Source organism: Bemisia tabaci, chromosome 2, assembly GCF_918797505.1.
Source record: "Bemisia tabaci chromosome 2, PGI_BMITA_v3".
Classification (NCBI taxonomy): domain Eukaryota; kingdom Metazoa; phylum Arthropoda; class Insecta; order Hemiptera; family Aleyrodidae; genus Bemisia; species Bemisia tabaci.
Genome location: NC_092794.1, coordinates 59,812,991 through 59,832,769, shown reverse-complemented (window position 1 = coordinate 59,832,769; position 19,779 = coordinate 59,812,991). Strand labels below are relative to the sequence as shown.

Here is a 19,779-nt window from a genome sequence, read left to right as displayed (position 1 = left end):
CTTACTCGGAATACGTTAAACTATACCTAAACAAAAATTTTAAGAAAACCAACTCGAATTCTAAAAGTAAAAATAAGAATACAAACCTAACTAAAGAAAATGATAAAAAATCCAATACTGATAAAGAGGAAAAACCAAATTCAACTTTTGGAAAAAATAAAAAAGACTTAGAACCCACTAATCAATCAGGAAATAAAAGAGATTTCACCATTTTAATGGAAACAGAAGGAAATGGAACAATAATAGACTCAGAATCGAAAGAAACAGTAGTAAATAAAAATTCCGCAAAGAAACCTCCACCCATTTTTATAGTCAATGAAGAACCTGATGCTATTAGAGACACTCTTAAAGATTATAGGATTGATTATACCTTAAAAAGTGAATCGAACCAAAAATTTAAACTTTTAGTCAAAACGGAGGAGGATTACAAGGTGACTCTCCAGAAACTGGTTGATCTGGGAGTAAAATTTTACACCTTTCAATTCTTTGGCGGAAAAACTTTCAAGCGGCTAATCAGAGGTCTGCCCATAAATTATGAAATAGAAAAAATTAAAACCAACTTGGAAAATTCTCTAACTGATATTGAAATAAAAAATATTAGGCAATTATATCAGACGACCTCAAAAAATCCGCTTCCTCTTTTCGAGATTAGTTTTAGATCACCAGTCAAAATTATTGAAAAAATGGAAAAAATCAAAAATCTTGAAAATTTCGAAATTTGTGTATTGAAAAAATAAACCCTAAATACTTAGAAGTACCAATTTGCAAATCGTGTCTTAACTATGGGCACACAAAAGGATACTGCAAATTAGGAATAACTTGCATTATCTGTAATGGCCCGCATTTCAGCACCGTTTGTCCTATATCGATCAAAGCTAAAGAGGAAAAAACTAAAATCACACCGATATGTCTTCATTGTAAAGAAAATCATTTTACTACGTGGAAAGGCTGTAAGTTCTACAAAAAACTAAGGAAAATTAAATTAGAGAACTATAAAAGACAAAACACCGATAGAACTGAAAATGTAAATAATGAAAAGGAAAATTTAAAGGGTAATAATAATAAAGATGTAAACGATAAACTAAAAGATCTAGAACAAAATTTCGAAAAGAAAATAATTTTATTGTATAAGATTATCGAAACATTAAAAAACGAGATTACAAATCTCAGTAGTAAATTATTAAATTGTAAATGTACCTAATTAACACCTGTCCAAAATAATAATATTAATCTTGTCAGCAGTAATTTATCTCTCTTGATAAAACAGTTGAAGGTGTCTTTAATCACCAAGTTGTTAACAACTCTTTATTCGGTCTCCGCAGCTATCAGATAAAACAGATCAACTTGATTATAACCGAATATTTGTTTATTTTGTTTTTGTTCTCTGGGCCTTCGCCCCAATTACTTGTAGACGTATAAGTTGTACATATATTATTTATATATTTACATTTGTAGCTCATTAAAGTAGGGGAATTTTTTCCAGTGTAACTTATTACACTGGTTTTTCAACCTAATGTAGTAACTAAAAAAATTTTTTGATTTTTACTTCAAAATACGTAGTTTCTGTATATATTTTTATAGACAAGTAGTATTAGTACCGTAAGGTAACTTAGTAGTACTCTTTAATTGTAAAGACGAGTTTTTTTAATTAACTCCAGGTGGGCGTATCGGTAAACGTTCCGGGTCCCACCATATAACCGTCTCTTTGTTCCATGTATAAATTTTGTATATATGTCAATAAAGAACAGTTATAAAACAAAAAAAAAAAAAAAAAAAAAGAGAGTTAGGAGAAAAAAATCATAATTCATAACATGCGTTTGATAGATACGCAAGTTTTCAAAATGGTCCTTTCAATTAGACGACAAAAAGCGGAGGAGGTCTGTTAGGAAGAAAGTTTGAGATGGGGTGCATAGTTTATGATATTGTTTTTATAGACACACACATTCTTTTTCTGAATTCTATTTATCGATTATTTCCGTATAAAATTTGCGGTCGCAAATGTCTCAGAATTGTGTTTTTAATTTGAATACTAGAAATTAGTAACGAACGAGGAACGACTTTAGGACAAGGATTCTGGATGAAAAAGTCTTCGGATATTAGGGCTCAATGGTCTGAAAAACTGCCGAAGTGAGAAACATAAAGAGAAAGTTAACTTCATGAGGGAAATTTTCAAGTCCAGAACATATTCCCTCTATACTCTTTTCTATTTCGTTCAGCGCATTATTGGACCGCGTTTAGCAGAAAGGAACCAAGCCACATCAGCTGTTGCCAAATTTAATTGGGCAAAATAATTCAATACGAGAGAATGTTTGTGCGGATTTCTTCAAAAATTTCAAAGGAATTGGCTTCGCTACTAATTCACTAGAATTTTCATAAAAATCCGCACAATGGTTTTCATGTAAAAAATTAAATTATCCGATTAAATTTGGCAATAGCTGATGTGGCTTGGTTCCATTCTGCTTAACGCGGTCCAATTATGTGTACACACGTTCGAGTGTGATCCATACGTCGTGTTGTTCATTTTCAGGGTACAATGCTAATCGCGAATTTCCATCACGTATTGATGAGTCCTGAGTTTTGGGATGAACCGGAGCTTTTCAAGCCAGAGCGATTCATAAATGCAGAAAATAAAGTGGTCATACCGGACAACTACTTACCTTTTGGATTCGGTTAGTAAAATACTGTGATTACTTTTGTCCGTTTTATCATATTCCTGTTTATTGATTCCTTACACTCATGCTTTTCACAATATCCTGCTTTAATAAGCAAATGAACAATTAAATGCAAATGGCTGGAGCATTAGTGGAGCTTGAAAATTTACATTAATTTTAATCTCAAGTTATTTTGAAACTACCGCAGTCTCAAAAAAGAATGAATGCAACAGAATTCTATTATAAGATTTGCTTTTGAATCCAAAAATTCAGATCAAATTTCCAGTCAAATTTCAAGTCAAATTTCAAGTCAAATTCCAGTAAAATTTCCAGTCAAATTCCACAAATTCCAGTCAATTACACTGATAAAATGATTAAATTAATTATCTTTGTCTTTGATATAAACAATTTATATAAGACTATTTATCAATCAACCAGACGTTAAAAATTAATTAAAATTAATTTTTTAAGAAATATAATTAAATACAGACTTTGTTTTTGCCCACAATGCTTCAATTTGCTGGGAAATCTGATAGTGCCTTGTAAACCCCATTTTTGGCGGAAAATGTTGAGTTTTCCATCAAGTCTGACGTGATAGGGCTTTTTTAAATATTTTTTTAAATGCAGCACCAAAACTTGTTTGGTAATAATTTTTAAACATTTCAAGATAGTTTTCCACAGTAAAAAATTTGCAGACCTGAGTGGTATTTTTTTTAGGGAAAAAGGGTTTGCAACTCTTTTAAGAGCTGACTTGTTGTTGCAGGTAAACACAGGTGTATGGGACAAGCGCTGGCCCGATCCAACATTTTCCTCTTCACGGCGACTCTGCTTCAGAATTTCACCTTCAGTTGCGTCCCAGGCCAAGATTTGCCGAGTAAATTGGGAGTCGATGGAGTGACTCCCTCACCCGGAGAATTTGATGCCCTCGTAACCGTAAGGGATTGAAGCGATGTTTCCCCTCGAAGTCTGTAAGCTGCTGATATATTAATGTGGCAGCGAATGGAATTAATGAGGGGTTCAACCTCTCCAGAAACCAAATTAAACGCTATTCCACCAAATTAAGTTAACTAGATTAAGTGTGTTTTTGCATCGTTAATTGAGAGACAACAGTCCGTGGTTGTTGATTTCGATAAAACAGTAAGTGACAAAAATTCACTTTCCCGTGTACTGATATTCATTTATTAATGTATTTTGAAATATGAAAGGGGGGAGGGGGAGATTCGAGTGTCCTATTGAAAATTCTCGAAAATATTATTAGAGAGACACCTGATGGTGCAGTAACTTTCTAAGGATCCTTTAAAAATTCGCCGAAGCACTATTGAAATTTCGGTAAATACATTATTTTTGGTGCTTGAGTATTTCACACATCTCAAGATCTTGGTGCGAAACTTAAAAGAAATTGATCTAGGATATTTTTGGATTTACTGAGCACTCGTGAGCGTACCATTCATTCGTGGTGAACTAAACCGTCTCTATCTCTTTTTATATAGCTAATAAATTTATTCTTATTTGTCTCGAAAAGTAAAGAAGGTGTCTATTATTAAATGAATTGATCTCTCGCTGGAGGGGGTGAGTAAATTGTTATTTTGCCTCCTACATTCCATTCAGAGTTGCAGGTATCTAGTTGCTCCCGACAAATATTTAGGTTATCAGTTTTGAGCTTAAAGTTTCCTCTTGTGCAGCCAAAAGCGATTGTAGTAAAAAAATTGACTGCAAGGTAGATAGGCATAAAGGCGATCTCAACCCACAAGTTTTGAGAAATCAGAAACGAAAAATACTGCCATAGCCATCTCGTATGACTGTTAAAATAAATTGTTTGACGATGGTCTTTTCAAACTGAGAAATATCCAAATAAATGGCTTACAGTTTCCTTAGACAATATAGGAATAATTTGTTAGTCATAATCATAGAAATACTAAATTTATCTTGTTGTCTATTATTATTGAAATATGAAAAGAATGTGTACATATTTTCATCGAACTGTATTAATGATTACTGCCAAAATAGTTTTAAGTTTAATAGGTGTCTCGGCATGTATGCAAATTTGTAAATATCTCCTTTTGTATAAGCAATGACACCTATGAAAAATAAACTCTATTTATAGAGAATTTTTACTTCTTCATTACTTTATAACCCTATATAGCTCACATGTAAAGATTAAAGACTCATTTTGTCAGGAGGGTATGTTTCTTCAGCCGCAGTTATGCAACCCTCTTCATGTATTCAACCTTATTTATCTTAGAAAATTTGGCTGCATACGAAGATGGACTCTTCTAATTTGATATAATAATCCACCACCTTTCCATGTTAAGGAAGAACGCCGCATGAACATTCGGTCGTTGGCAAGTTTTCCTCGATAACATATTTATTTCCGAGGAAAATTGTGAATATTCTCATTGATATTTTCAGATACTTTAAATGAAATTGCGAAATGAATTTCATAAAAATTTGGTTGTAAAACATTCATGATTTACCCAAAACCAGGGCCGGATTTACTTAATTGCCGCCCATGGGCCGCCTGTATTTTGCCGCCCCCTTCTCATTCGTTTTGAAACATCAATAAAAACCATCAAGTGAACGTGCCGGAGGGGTAGGGATGCATAAGACGTGTTTACTCGTGTTGGACATACTTTTTTCAAAAGCCCTGTCAACACTACTAGCAAAAGTTCACGGAACTTGGCGTGAAAATTAAGTTCCGTAAATCTATCTCTGAGGACAAGGCCCTCCATTTATATGAGATGAACGAAAAAATTATGAAAGAACAAACATAAATGTGGTTTAATAATTTTAAATTTCGCCACTGCGCCGCGTTGACCGCACTGTGTTTGGCGCAATGCGTGAAGTATTCATGCAGTCTTGTATGTGTTATACCGCTGCCGCACGCACAGTGTTTGACGCAATGCGTGAAGTATTCATGCAGTCTCGTAGGCGCTATGCGTTCCACGCCGCCAGCTGCTGGCCGCAGCGACCGCACTGTCTTTGACGCAATGGGTGAGGTATCCATGCAGTCTTGTAGGCGCTAATATGTGTTACATGCCGACCGCCGCGCCGAGGGTTTCTCCTTTTCATCTCAAGTTCTCGTCATCACTGCTCTCTGCGGCGCGCTGTTCTAAGCCAAATTCCGTGTACGGTTTCTCTCTTAGTCTTAACTCAACATATTAGAGGCACTGTCTATTGTATCACAGAAAGACCTCAAAATTAGAGATATCCTCTCAGGAAATGAGAGATTTTGTCACCTTTTCTCGTTTGTATATTTTTTTCTGAATCCGATTTTTCTTTAAAACTACATTTAAAAAAAATGCAAAATTTGCCGCCCCCTAAATTTGCCGCCATGGGCCGCGGCCCATGCGGCCACCCCCTAAATCCGGCCCTGCCCAAAACAATTGTATTTGATTAATAAGGACATTTAGCAATGTCTGAATGCTCATCCGAAGTTCTTCTCTTCACAATAAGAAATTGTTCAGTACCATTTGCACCCCGAAAAACTCGGTAGTTGAAACTGAGATTCTCGGTTCCGCTCACCGAAATTCGGCAGATTTGTCGCGAGCTTAGCACGGCATACCAACTTTCCAGCAGCAGTGACCAAGCTTTTCGGGGTACGGATATCGCCGGAAAATTGTTCTGCGTATAGCGTGACAGTATTACGGTCTCTACATAGAGCGGTTAGCGACTCTTGAGGATCGGTAACCCTGTTTTTCCTGCATTAAAATGTATGTAAAACAATCGATTCATCGTGAGGCAGCTTGCCTCGCTTAGAATCAATATTTTAAATGAATTTAAATGGAGGAACGGGGTTGCCAACTTTCAAGAATCGTCCCCGACTTAGAGAGCTCTCCATGAACTCGAGAGGCAATTTTCGACTAAACCTGCGGCAACATTGTGTTTCTCGCGAAATTTAACCAAGAGGCTGATGATTAAATTGCAATTCGCTGACTGTGGCGAGAGCTCCGTTCGTGGATTTAAGCACGATTTTCCGAGCCTTGTGAATGAGAATGAAGAAAAGTAGAGCTAACCGGGAAAGGATATTGACGCGGGGGAGGCGAGGGTTGACCTTCTAACGGCCAATGAAAGGGCTCTCTTTTCTGCCCCACGGAAAACGGAAACAGCTACTGCTCTCTCGCATTCAGGGGAGGAAACCCCAAGGCAGTCAGCACTGTCCTCGGTTACAATTCCCAGCAGTACTTTTAAACTTTCAAAGCTCTTATTTAATTTAGACGTTCTCAGCTTAAAATTCTGGAGTTCGGCGTTTCCGCGGGTATTTTCCCACGGTGGATGCATGAAAGGTGGAGATCATAACATCTTACACGCTGCCAGGTGTTGGAATAACGATTGCGCATCCAGTGGCGTGGCGTAAATTGCGATAAATCGATTTTTATGTCATTTAAACCTATGGAAAAGGATCGATAAACTGGGTGTTCGCAGCGAACACCTTAAGAATCGATTCTTTACCATAGGTTTGAATGGCATAACAATCGATAGATCGCAATTCACGCCACGCCACTGTGCGCATCTTGTCCTTCGCCTTAAAAGAACCTGCACAGCTTCGCTTCATTGGTTTATTTGAGACCCATTCGAATATGAAAAATTGATAGATTTTATACCTCATTTACTGACTTCTTTATTCCAAGATTTTCCGTTTCGGAGGATATAAATAGCGGCAAGAATCAAAAGCAACAAACGAAATAACTCTATTTGTATACTTACTGGCACTGTTTATGATATTTTGTGTTTATTTGCTTTTTCCTTGGTGGAGTCTCATCTCTTTTTTCCCCTGCTTTTATTTTGGCCCGAGGCGGCATCCCTTCCTGCATCCACCTATATGTTGAATATTTACTCCGAAATTAAATTGTTAACTTAGCATGACGATGAATGAATATTTTGGGTCAAAATTTAGGACATATGGAAATAAGGCACGGAAATAACATTAATACATATATTTTCATCAATTCCGAAACAGAAATTTACAATTACCTGAAGGTTATTGAACAGTTAGGATGACGAGAAGGTTAATCCTTAAAAAGAAATATTCACCTTTTTTTTGAAAAATTAGCACGTTCTAGCTGTTCTAGCATTCACGAAAAATGCATTTTTTAAGATCCAGCAAACGATACACCTTGTTTAGAATTCTGAAGACTTTAGTAACTTTAAAGGCTCATTTTGAAGAACTCAGAAGGACTCAAGGAGCTGAATTTCCACCATCTCACAGAAGTAAGTATGAAACCCTTCTGAATCTCTCCTGGTGTTTACGCGAACCAGAAGGTGCTGTTGCACCAGCCAGTGTATCGCTGAGTTAGCCAAAAATATAGTTGAATAATCCATATCTCTAGCTGGTACAACCATCAACCTTTTCTATGGAAAATTTAAGGTGCACCGTCTCCGGATAAGATTATACCTACAAAATTAAAGGGAAAATTTCAAAGTTTCAATATGAATTTTCTCAATTTTTTCTCGTCTAAATTGCATGTTCCTTATCTAATATTGTATTTTTATTGAACCACACCCTTTGAAGAAGTTGTTTTAAAACGATTTTTCTTTTGTACATGATTTTAACTTAATCCAAACATTTAAATTATTTGCACACTTCCTTGCATAAAGAGGAGCTCCAATTTTCTTAACTTAAGTTGAAAATAAGTGTAGATTATCCTGCGGTCTTGTAACTAACCACAATCGATCGAAGACCTATAACCACAATTACCGATAACTTTACATTTTCAAAATGAAGCGAAATTAAAAGAAACAGTAAAAAGGTAAAGTACAAGATATGTTCTCATTAACAATGATAAAAAAAATATCAACAGTATGAGATATAATTGTGATTAAGAAGAGAAGCGAGTAGGTAAGATGTATCCTAAGTAAAAGCTGGTGTCAGGTTTAAAGCGAACATTACTATAGGTACCGGATCAATACGTTCATGAAAAATGTGCCAACTATAGTCAATTATTTTGAATTATGAATTTTAAGGCTCGGTGGTTTTATTTTACGTAAATAATTTTTCTCTTTCACCGGCAGTTAATGATAGGTAGTGATTTAAGTTAATGATAGCACTTCAGGCGTGGTTGCGAATGGCAACATTTTCTCTCAGACAATCTCACTGACTAAGAGACTGAAATATGTAAATCATGAATCTCCTCATGTTTGTAAACAAGGAACTAAGATTTAATGTTCACAATGGTAGGTACAGATTCAAATTAAACTAGCAGAACAAAGTGTTGCGTCTATCGAGGACATTGGAAATAGTCAAGTGTTAAATCGAATCAAGAAATGAACAAATGATAATGATGATGATACAGTTTGATTGTTTTGGCACTGAGATTCAAAAAATGTACTGAGATAAATTTCATTTTGTCGAACAACAACAGGTTACTGCTGTTCTTGAGACATTATTCGAATAGCATTGCATTTGGGTTCTTCCTCACATCAAAATACCCCGGCATTAATTTTTAGCTATTACCTACATGGGTAGGGAACATACGTGACTCTTCAAATTGGCCCGTATTTTTTATCACGAATCTTACGAATCACGAAAAATAATTTTCTTTAAATACCCCCCTCCCATGTTTACATTGACGGTAACATGTGTATAATATTTATATGGCAATTAAAAAACTTCTTCCAAGACAAATTACTATGAGCGCTGTTTTTTTTATTATTAACGCATCAGCCGTTGAATTGCTTCTATTAAAATTTCGGCCAAGCCCACATTTTTAATTCGAAAATGGCGTGTAGTTCAAACATAGGGAAGGAATTGAGCATTATTGACAAGTGCACATTTACTGACGGCCCACAATGACACGAAAAGAGAGAAAATTTGGAATATTGCAAATACTGATACGAGTTTTCGGCTTTAACGCATCGTTTATCTTAGCTTGAAAGGACATGTTTAGTTGCCACCGACTGACATGAGAGAAGAGCGATTTTGCGTTACAAAATGGAAAATTTCTTGATATTTTAACCATCCAGGCATATTATTACTCGGCGATTGGCCATGGGAGCAGCCAATGCATATCATCGCATCGAAAATAAAACGAGTGAAATTACGATGGGCCTGGTTTCCTACGTTCTGCACAAAATTGATGTGATTCAGTAAAATCAACAAATGAATATTTTAACATTGCTTAAAAATTTGCATAATGAAATAACAGTTTTATAAGTATTTGCAAAAGTAATAGTATAAATTATATATGTATTTACAAATACACGTATTACTTTAATGTACACTCTTGGCAAACTTCCAGCTTGTGATGTATTTGAACTCGGGAAACATAATTCAACTTATGCCTTAAAACTAGAATGAGGAAATTGCATCCATAATTTATCTGATGAGAGGTCCCCGATGCTTTGAAGTTCAACCATTTAAAATGGAGCATTCACAATGAGCGTCGCTTTTCACGGCGTTTGCGACTTTGTGCAAACTCGCGGCAGCCGCATTAATCCAGTTGATCGTGTCCGAGTTCGCTTGAAAAAATTATCAGATAACGTTCAAAATCCAAGCTCTGTTTAATGCGCGACTGCAGCGTAATCCACCTTTGTATTTTGTCATCTTCAATTCGAGGCGCGCATTTATTAGGAGGCACCGGTAAAAGCAGGGGTTGTGTCCCCTCCCCCCCCCCCCCCATTGTTATCCAAATGTTGTTGGAATATGTTTTTATAAACTTCCTGTCGTGACAAAAACTATAGATTCACGAGAAATATACTTGTAACAACGTCAGATATATTGAATTTCATGTCAATTTCCTTTCATTTTTATTTTATTTTTTTTTATTTTTTTTTTTGTGAAAAAAATATTACCCCTGATGTTCTTGTAAGTGCTTTCTCAACGAATGGCGCTCATTTTTTCTGAGACGCAAGTTCAGCAATGAAGACATTATACTCTTTTATCAATTTGGACTATACATTTTGCAATTTGGACCTATGGATACTAACCCGGTTTAAAACAGCGTATGTGCCATTAGTTTCCCTATGCACATGAGTGTTTTTCCAGAAGAGCCAGAATTTATAGTTCCAAATTGCAAAATGCAATCCATATTTATCCCTTAGCATTAGAAAGATGCACTTTGACGACGATGGGTAAAGTAAGTATCAGGCTTTAAATTATTTTGGAACTGACGTTAGGTCACGTAGATTGATGCTGGAGGAAAACAATTAAGATAAGAACAACGTTGGTACCTATAGCTTAAATAAACATGAATACGACTCATTAAATACAAAGGCAGACTTAGCGACTCTCCGACAATAATCATTGGTGGATTCAGCAATTTGGCAACACCGGATTTCCCCCATTTAAACCTTTGGAAATAAATCGATTCTTGGAGGAGCCAGGTGCTCCGACAAGGATCGATTATTTAGCGTAGGTTTAAATGGGGGAAATTCGGTGGTGCCAAATTGCTGGATCCACATCTGGCAATAATCCAGCAACCGTTTAGTCCGCACCTAAAATTCGATTATTCCGAGATTCCGACAGCTCATGTGATTTGCTCCGCTCAAAATTAATACAAGACCTACTTCCGGATTGGAGAATCCCATTTTTTCAGAATACCCACAGGTCGGTATTTGTTAAACGAATGAGCTCTATTTATTTTTCACCTATTTATTCATTCATGTTTATATAGAGTGTTTTGGGATTAGAATTTGAAATCAGTGCCCCGCACATATCTGTCAAGGATTTTGCAATTGTCATTGCTTTTGAGCCACCGAGAAAATTGAATATTTTTCTTTACATCACGAGAGGGCCAATAGAAAGCTGGCCTAATGGCGATTCTCGTACGTCGGCAACATTAATTTTTCTCTACTTAACTGTATTGAAAACAATTGTGACTCACCTAAAATCGATATTTTAAATGGAATTATAATACGAGAAAGCGCTGTTGCCAACTTGCCATGGTCGCTACTGTGGTGCGGCCTCGGAGAGAGAAGTACCCTGAGTTAAAAATTTGAAATTATTTGTTCATCGAAGAGGACTCTGGGAGTGATCTGTCTATTTTGGCTAGAATCCTTGAAAGTAGTTTGAATTGAACATTAAAGCTAAATTCGGGCCTCACGATAGAAAAATAAGCCTTTGAAATAAGTACTGAGGGACGGCGGTGAATTGGACGTTGAAAATGGATGCAATCCGCTGCGTTGGCAACGAGTAACTCATTAAACTTAACCTATTAAAAATGGAAGTTGGTTTGTTGAAGCGCGGTGCTGTCTATGCCTCGTCAGTGTTGTGTTTGGCCAACGCCAGGAGGATCATCGTCAACTCTTTTTTGTTGATCTTCCCGTCTTCGTTGTAGTCCACCCCGCGCATAATCGTCTCCTCGAAATCGTGCAAGTCTTGAGCGTCGTAGTCCTGTCCGAATAATTTATCATTGATTATCGATTCATTCGCAAAAAGGTAAACAGGAGCTGCAACTCTTCAGCCCCAGCGACGCACAGTCGACTCTCTGGAGCTGGGGAGTCCCTCAGAATTACTCTTCACTTCTTCCCCACAAAAAGTTCCTAGTTCCCCTGGTGAAAACTGGCAGTAGAATCTGTGTTCCAAAATACCATAGACCTACAGCCGGCTGTAAGATTTCCAATAGCTTCTACAGCCGGCAACACAATTTCTTATAGCCTTTTGTAGCCGATGGCGATGAAGCAACAGCCTGGCGATAAAGTGTATGCTAAACGTTACTAATTACGGATGCCAGGACTTAGTGAGTTTTTGGACTACCGCTCTCTTTTTGGGCCGTAGCATCTTGATTTATTTTGCGAGGAAAGCCCCGTACTTTTGAAGGATGCCTATCATTCTTAATATGTTGGAGCGTCTTCAATTTCGTATGATGCTGTGCAATACATCTGGTGTGAAATAGTTGCTTCAAGCGCCGAGGTGCGCTGCGGCGGGCGGGCAACCAGCGCGGAACGCGCATTGGCGCCTAAAAACCTAACAGGAATACTTCACGCATTGCGCAATGCGTGAAGTATTCCTGTTAGGTTTGTAGGCGCCAGTGCGCCGCCGCTCCGCTTTGTGTTAGGCTCTAATGTTTAATCTCATGGAGTCAGCGTTTTTCAACTCATGACTTTGAAATGTTTACACACTCTGTATGGATTATTCTCACTTTAATTGTTGCAAAAAAAATATGTAGTAAAGGAAAGTATAATGTGCGTTTTGTAAATATTAAGGTGAGTCCGTACAATCTTAAGTATTTACAAAGCACACGAATTTCTACACAATTTCTTATAGCCTTTTATAGCCGATGGCGAAAAAGCAACAGCCAGGCGATGAAGTGTAAAGCCCTGCGATAGAAACTATAGCCCGGCTGTATAATTTTTTATCGCTTCGTGTAGCCCGGCCGTATGATTTTTTCCACTTTCTACAGCCAGCTATATGATTTTCTATCGCCTTCTTCAGTCGGCTATAAGAACTCCTATGGTATTTTGAAACGCAGTTCCTATCGCCAATTTTTACCAGGGTGTCCCACGAAGAGGGAACCGCTGATTGGCTGGTGGCATTCGCAAATTTCTCCGATTGGCTATATGCTAAAATAACGTGGGCGGAGAAGGAGCGATATCAATGAGGAGAAAGGCTTTCTTTACGAGGAGTTCTTGCTCGGACCACCTTATGCAGCGGCTTGGCGTGCTTTGCGATATATCGATTGTTATGTCATTTAAACTCATAGAAAAGGATCGATAAACAGGGTGCTCGCAACGAACACCTTAATAATCGATTCTTTACCATAGGTTTAAATGGCATGAAAATCGATAAATCGCAATTCACGCCACGCCACTGATCTTATGTGGTCCACGGGAGCAGTTTATCGTATGACGGGTCATGAGAAACTTTATTACATAGCGACAAAATAAACCCGCTTGTACACCAAATGCAGGAAAATACTCCCATCTATTTGTGCATTAAGCGAGAGAAAATTGTTCAAACTTTGTAGATTAGTGGTGTTGAGGCTTACCTTTTTGACTAGCTCCAGAAGGTCTTTTAAAAATCCTCTTAGTTCTTCATTTTCTATGGTTCCGTTATTATCCTGGAAAAGATTAAAACGAATTATAATTAAACTCACACACTGACCGATTAATAAGTTTACATTGAGTTTCATTTCATGTAATTTCCTCTCAATAGGCGCTGTATTTCTGAATGTTAAACGAGAGAACCTGGCGTCTGGACTCATCTCACTGTGTTTGACTAATGCATCAGCTTGAACCATCTGGGCACGATTTAGTGATTGGCGCAACTTGTTGCTCATTTGTCGTTTTTGGGCACCCTCCAGAAATACCCCCTGGAGTTGAAATGCTCCCCCGCGTTCTCCTCCCGTACAAAAGAAGACGTTTATTCGTTCCAATTCAAAATTAATTGTCTCCAACGATTTATGCACTTATTTTGGTTAGCTCTCTACTAGTGCTTACATTTTATTTATCGCGAGAATATCTAACGGAACTGCGTCAGAATTTCTCGGAATATTTTCTGAAAAGCCGAAAACATTCGCGAAAAGCATGCAATAACGATCATCAGGCGTTATTAAAAAAATGAAAGATGACAGGGAATTCACGAGGTCGCGGACTAAAATACATGTTTTTACAGTTTAATAACCATATATCCTTTTTCCCGTGCGCATTTCTGCGGGAGACGGCTGGAGGAGATATATTCGGGTTCATAGATTTGTCCACGAAAACGGCGCATAGCTCTCCTTCATAGCGCGCTCGGAAATCGATTGCGAAGGGGGGCTATTTATCCGGCAGAATAAATATTTTGAGGAACTCTGGGAGAGGTTAACAGGGAAATTCCGTTAAAGGTTGAGGCTCGAAGCCTGGCTGAGCGCAATTCGAGCACAATAGGCGCTCCGCCATGGCAATGAGCTTGCCAAATTGCAGGCGCCCTGTGTAAATAAGTAATAACCCGAAGGAGCGGAAAAGATCTTGAAAGCCCGCCACTGACATTTCCTTAACAAATATGGGCGTACTTAAATCAAAAAGGACTATCTCTATTTTAACATGAGCCTCGTAATGCATGTATCCTTATGGATCTCAGAGCTCAGGTCACAATGGAGATAGTTCATTTTGATTTGAATGTGTCCAATGTCGGTCGTCGCGACACCACAGCGTCGGGATGCTTGACCCAAAGGAAGGAAAGGACAGGGATACTAAGCTCTAGGCCAGCTCCCTGGGGATTGCTTAGAAAAAGCTAAAATGAGATGGGATAGAATAAGTGCGCGAAAAGTTTAAGTTCATTGTTCAGTCGCCGAGAATGGGAATTCTTAGGAACTTGCGGTTTTCCTCAGGGGTCGGGGTCTGTTTTGTGTCCCTGGAAATGCTTTTCTTCTGTCACCGTCGCGTCGCGTCGCCGGAGAGAATGGAGGGAGGACCTTTTTTTCTGTGACGTTTCGGAACTTGGGTCGCGGACAATGAAAGAGCAAAGTCTCAAGTGGCAAAGTCGATCAGACTTTTCACATTAGGATAGAAAGAATGCCACCACAAAACGATTGATCAGTATTTGAAAATAGGAAATTCAAAGTATATACTGAACGCGCGCTATGAAGTCTTGCTAAATTCTAAACTTGCCAGAACATCCTTTAGGATGTAAAACTTACTGAGGTGTGAAAAGAAACTTAAAAAATCGGTGGAACTACTACACTACAGAGTAGGCACGCAAACTAGGCGTCCCTTGGGTCGTTTGCAAAATTGAGCGTTGGATGCAGAAAGGTCATTTCTTGGTTGCGATGTTTCAGAATCTTCACTGCTAATTTATATTTTAGAGAGGAAACTATTGGAAGAATTCTCTGAACTTTTTACTTTTTAGCATTGTAAAATTATGAAGAAAATTCAGTAAAATTTGTAACGAACTCCATCGTATTTGCTGTAATTATAGTGGATGAAACGTTGACGAAGATCCTGAGTCACTGCAACCAAAAAATGCCCTCTCTGTACCCTTCACTTCAATTGTTCTTTAATGGTTAAATTTCTTTCATTAGCAGAAAGTCGAAAGCGGTCGTACAATCTGGTCGTATGTCTGAATTATTTTGAAATTTTGAGAAAAGCTATTGGACCTCTACCCAAAGTTTTGAGGGATAATTTAATAGGAATTCAACATTTGTGGACGACCAAAATACCGGAAATTTTTAAAGTGTCTGAAAATTTAAAGAGCTTTTACATTCGGAATTAGATTCAGGAAAGAGAAAAATAGTCACATCAAACAGAATGCTAAAAAAGTCTTTATGCGATGAACTTAAACTCGATTCGTGACCGTTTGCTGAAGTTTAAAAGTTTCGAAACTTTTAAAATGCCTTGGGATTTTGGTTTATTTTAAGGTAATTACGTAGAATTTTGGGATGCAACGGGGTACATAAGAACGCTTTAGTTGCACAAGTTGAGTCTCCAGTTTTCACTCAGAAATTGGTGGGAATTTGATGAAATGATAAAATTAAAGCTTATCTAACTCAACTTATCAACTTTAAATGACTTCCGTGCTTGTTGGGGCAAAAGTTTTCATATCCAATCCCCTCTTGCAATACTGTTGAGGGATGTAAAGGACTCAGCGGGGGATGCTTGAACCGAGGCGGAATGTTTTCATTCTATTCCTCACAAATCCTCTTATGAAAATCTTAATCTCTTATTATGTTATCTAGCTTGCAAAAATCCTCTTACCACTTCATTATGCATTACTTAGTAGGTATGATTAAGATGAACGGTCAGATTGTGCTAATGAGAATTTTCGGGAACTTACCCTATCGTACAATGCGAAGACTCGTTCAATATCTTCTTTCGTCAGTCGCGTTGCGCCCTGTAAAATGAGACGAATATTCATAAGTTATAGCAGTTCAACGGGTGTTCAGTCTTCATAGATATCAACAGTGTATTGGTCCACAAGACAGGGTTGAGCATTAAACGTCTAAAAGGCCTATCTTCCCATTACAATTTCACGCAGAACACATGAACCCTTTTACGGTGAATTCATGAGTATAAAGTTTTAACGATAGTGGTTAACATTGTAAATCGTAAATTCACAATCCCCGCTCACCAAGAAAATCGCAATCATCGTACCTGGGTTAAATATCACTCGCTTTCACCTATTCTCACCCAGAGTTGCCTACATTTTTTTCACCCTAAGAATCTCCATGAAACCCAGTATACCCATGATCTATCTATACAGGTTCTCTAACCGTATTCGAATCTCAAGCATTTTTATGCGGCTCATGGACTCCGGAACCCCTCTCTTTTAGCGAGTCCAACATTTCACTGAGAATCTGATCACTTTTGGAAGTTTGGACGTGGACTCAGAACAAAACTAGTGATACAGGTACAACATTGTGCCTCTCACAAAATTTCCCATAAGCTGTCTCTGAAGTCAAGGCCTTGCGGCAGCTCAATTCTTCGCTCTCGAAAATCGTTGTCATTTTCAAATTGAAATGAGGTATGTGGTCGACTTAAATCAAACATGCGCCATAATTTTGTTCAGGGCTGACACAATTCGTCGAATAACCTGCCCATGCCACATGGGCTCAGGCGGAAAACGAACTATATTTCCACAACACGGGACACGGGCTGGGGGGGGGGGAGGGTGGCCGCTGTTTATTTTAACGAAAGATTAATAGGATAAATAAATTACGATTGCCGCAACATTTCGTTGGGCCTTTTGACGGATCGATTTGCAACAGACGTCATATGGCCCTAGATTGGTCTCCAATCTCGTCCGAGCTCCTGAGCCTCTGTTTGGCCCTACTATGAAAATACAAAGCTTTAATAAGACCACATTTATCTAAAATTGGTGTCTGTTTTCGTTGATTCAATAATGATACCCCAAAATAACTTTGTCGATTAAGATACTGAATAGAAAATGAACCATAAACTGATTAAAACCACGTCGTATGTTTATACCATGGGTCCCTCCACTCAGTTTGGGGTAGAGTCCCTTTATACCCAGAGTTAAGACAACTCGATTATCAGCTGACCGGCAGCCGGCCTTGGTTGGCCATGGAGGCACAAACGAGTGCACCCAACTCGTTTGTGACTCCATGAGCGAGAACCAATCAGAATTGGATTTTTTTAGGCCACTTACAGCCCGACCAAAAGTGAGTTGTTGTAACTCTGGGTATAAAAGGGACTCTAGTTTGGGTATTTCATTATTATGTGAGACTCCACGTTTTTTCCCACGGTTAGTCTCACATGACTCACATGCTTCTTGCAAATATGCGTATATACAGAATAATGCACCTGTTGAATAAGGCTTTCACTCAGCGAGTGTTTTCTTGAATCAAGTCGTAGATACTTTTTGCAAAAAAGTTATTTAGTCTTTGCAGAAATGTGCGAAGCTCCGAAAAAAAATCCGTCTTTGAATATTGTCTAAATTCTTTGGGAGCAATCATACGACTTTTAGCAATACGTTTTGGCAATGACACCCATCATCTATAACATGACTGGGTAAATGATGGTGTTGTTAAAAGGCGTGTCTTAAAAACGGCTCAACACTCACAGGCTTCATGAATTTACAAGGCAAACGCGTTTAAGCAGTCAAATTAACAGCATTTTTACAGTATTTTATATACATACAAACTCCCAAAATTAGGCAAGTTTTAGTATCATTTTAAATGTATCTAATTTGGACGCTTATACAAGTTAAACATTTTTCATGCGATGAAAAATATTTAGTATACTTTTTTTTTTTTTTTTTTTTTTTTTTTGCATAGTGCGTAAAGTTGAAACAGTCGTCTACTGAAAATTATTAATAAACCAACATCTATAACTTCGCACATAATTGGAGAGCGATGTGGAGAACAATTGGAAAGAAAATTAATGAAAATTTGCCTATGGAATACAATTTCTTAAAACAATAATAAAAAAATGCGTTAAAGTATGTCAGTGTGTCGCTTGCATTACAAGTTCTGATTTTAAAAATATGTTACAAAACTATTAAAAAACAGGTTCAAGAACGCCAAAGCGTCATGCATTTTGACAGCCGCTTGTAAATTAAATGAAATTTATTAATTAAACTAAATAATGCCAAACGTCCATCTATTTGTCAACGTTACTAATCACAACTTAAACAATTTATTTACGTCACTAAAAAATTGATATCGAAAAAAATTCGCACTGATGAAATGTTTACAAAATGATGAATAATGAGAACTGCAATGCAGCCGGCATGCTCTTGTTATGAAACAATGCTACTGAATACAGTCAAAACTATTAAAATGTCAGATCTGGTGGGTAGTAATAATATAATATCTTAAATATTTTGATGTATTTAAATGTCTTTTATTGTCTTTAACTGTCTTTAACTGTCTTCAGGAGGACTTCCGGAGGATAGAGGTCTAGGACGGTAAGGCGGGGCAGAGCGCTATAGAACGCTGTAAAGGTGACTGTTGTGCATGTAAATATATTTTATTTTACGTGATTTACTGAACAATAAATGACTCGATCTTTCAGTAAAATTCAAACCAATGATTGAAACGAAAACAAAGTTTCCTCGTCCGACTTGTTTCTGCTCGAATACTATCATAATTATCTTGAAATATATAGTTTAATTTTTTGTATTCAAATCGCAGATTAAAACTACTCGTACAACAGTTCCTGATTTCTAGAATTCTCTACATTTTAAGAGGATCTCTCTTTATAATTAATGAACATCTGAAAATATACATCATGATTTTGAAAATATAATACAAATTGTCAAATCTAATGAGGTATCATATTATATCTTTATAGGTGATTTTCGGTTTTCAATGCCGGATCCGTAAAATTATAAAATTATTATTGAAATGTCCCCTTTTGAAGTAACTTGCCAGCAGGTTTCTATAATTTCTATACAGTGGATAAAATAACGAGGCAAAATAGCAATTATCATTCATTATCGCAGCTAATAAATTTGTTTCTTCAGCAGCAAGCGATTATACATATAAAACTACTTATACCTTCGCATGGCGATCCTTTAAAAATCGATGACTTACCTCATCTCCATACTGGCAAACACACAATAATTCAATCAAGAGAGATGCAACATTGTAAATAACATGATGGTAGTCTTAAAGTTAAACTTCGACACCAGGTGGTGTCTCAACAGATTAATAAAAATGTACATCGATCTAATGTACATAACGTCGTTGAATCGAGTGTTATCGAAAGAATGGATTGAATAGGAAAAGTGTTGGACAGTGTACAATCAGCCGAA

At 37.3% G+C, this 19,779-nt stretch overlaps 2 protein-coding genes across 3 annotated transcripts in view; one reads left to right on the top strand and one right to left on the bottom strand.

Annotated features, from left to right (window-relative positions):
• Window positions 1-4,753, top strand: part of Cyp303a1 (Probable cytochrome P450 303a1) — a 30,319-nt gene extending 25,566 nt beyond the window's left edge. The window contains exons 9-10 of the mRNA XM_019040732.2: window positions 2,528-2,669; window positions 3,415-4,753. Coding sequence (XP_018896277.1) covers window positions 2,528-2,669; window positions 3,415-3,596 — 324 coding nt within the window. The 3' untranslated portion in view covers window positions 3,597-4,753. The remainder of the gene's footprint in view (window positions 1-2,527; window positions 2,670-3,414) is intronic.
• A 2,817-nt stretch (window positions 4,754-7,570) lies between these two features.
• The window catches only part of Cbp53E (Calbindin 53E), a 147,556-nt gene continuing 135,347 nt past the window's right edge, over window positions 7,571-19,779 (bottom strand). For both annotated transcript variants that reach the window (XM_072295972.1, XM_019040935.2), the window contains exons 10-12: window positions 16,339-16,395; window positions 13,574-13,645; window positions 7,571-11,979 (exon numbers count right to left, since the gene is read on the bottom strand). In XM_072295972.1, the coding sequence (XP_072152073.1) occupies window positions 11,839-11,979; window positions 13,574-13,645; window positions 16,339-16,395 (270 nt within the window). In that variant the 3' untranslated portion in view covers window positions 7,571-11,838. The remainder of the gene's footprint in view (window positions 11,980-13,573; window positions 13,646-16,338; window positions 16,396-19,779) is intronic.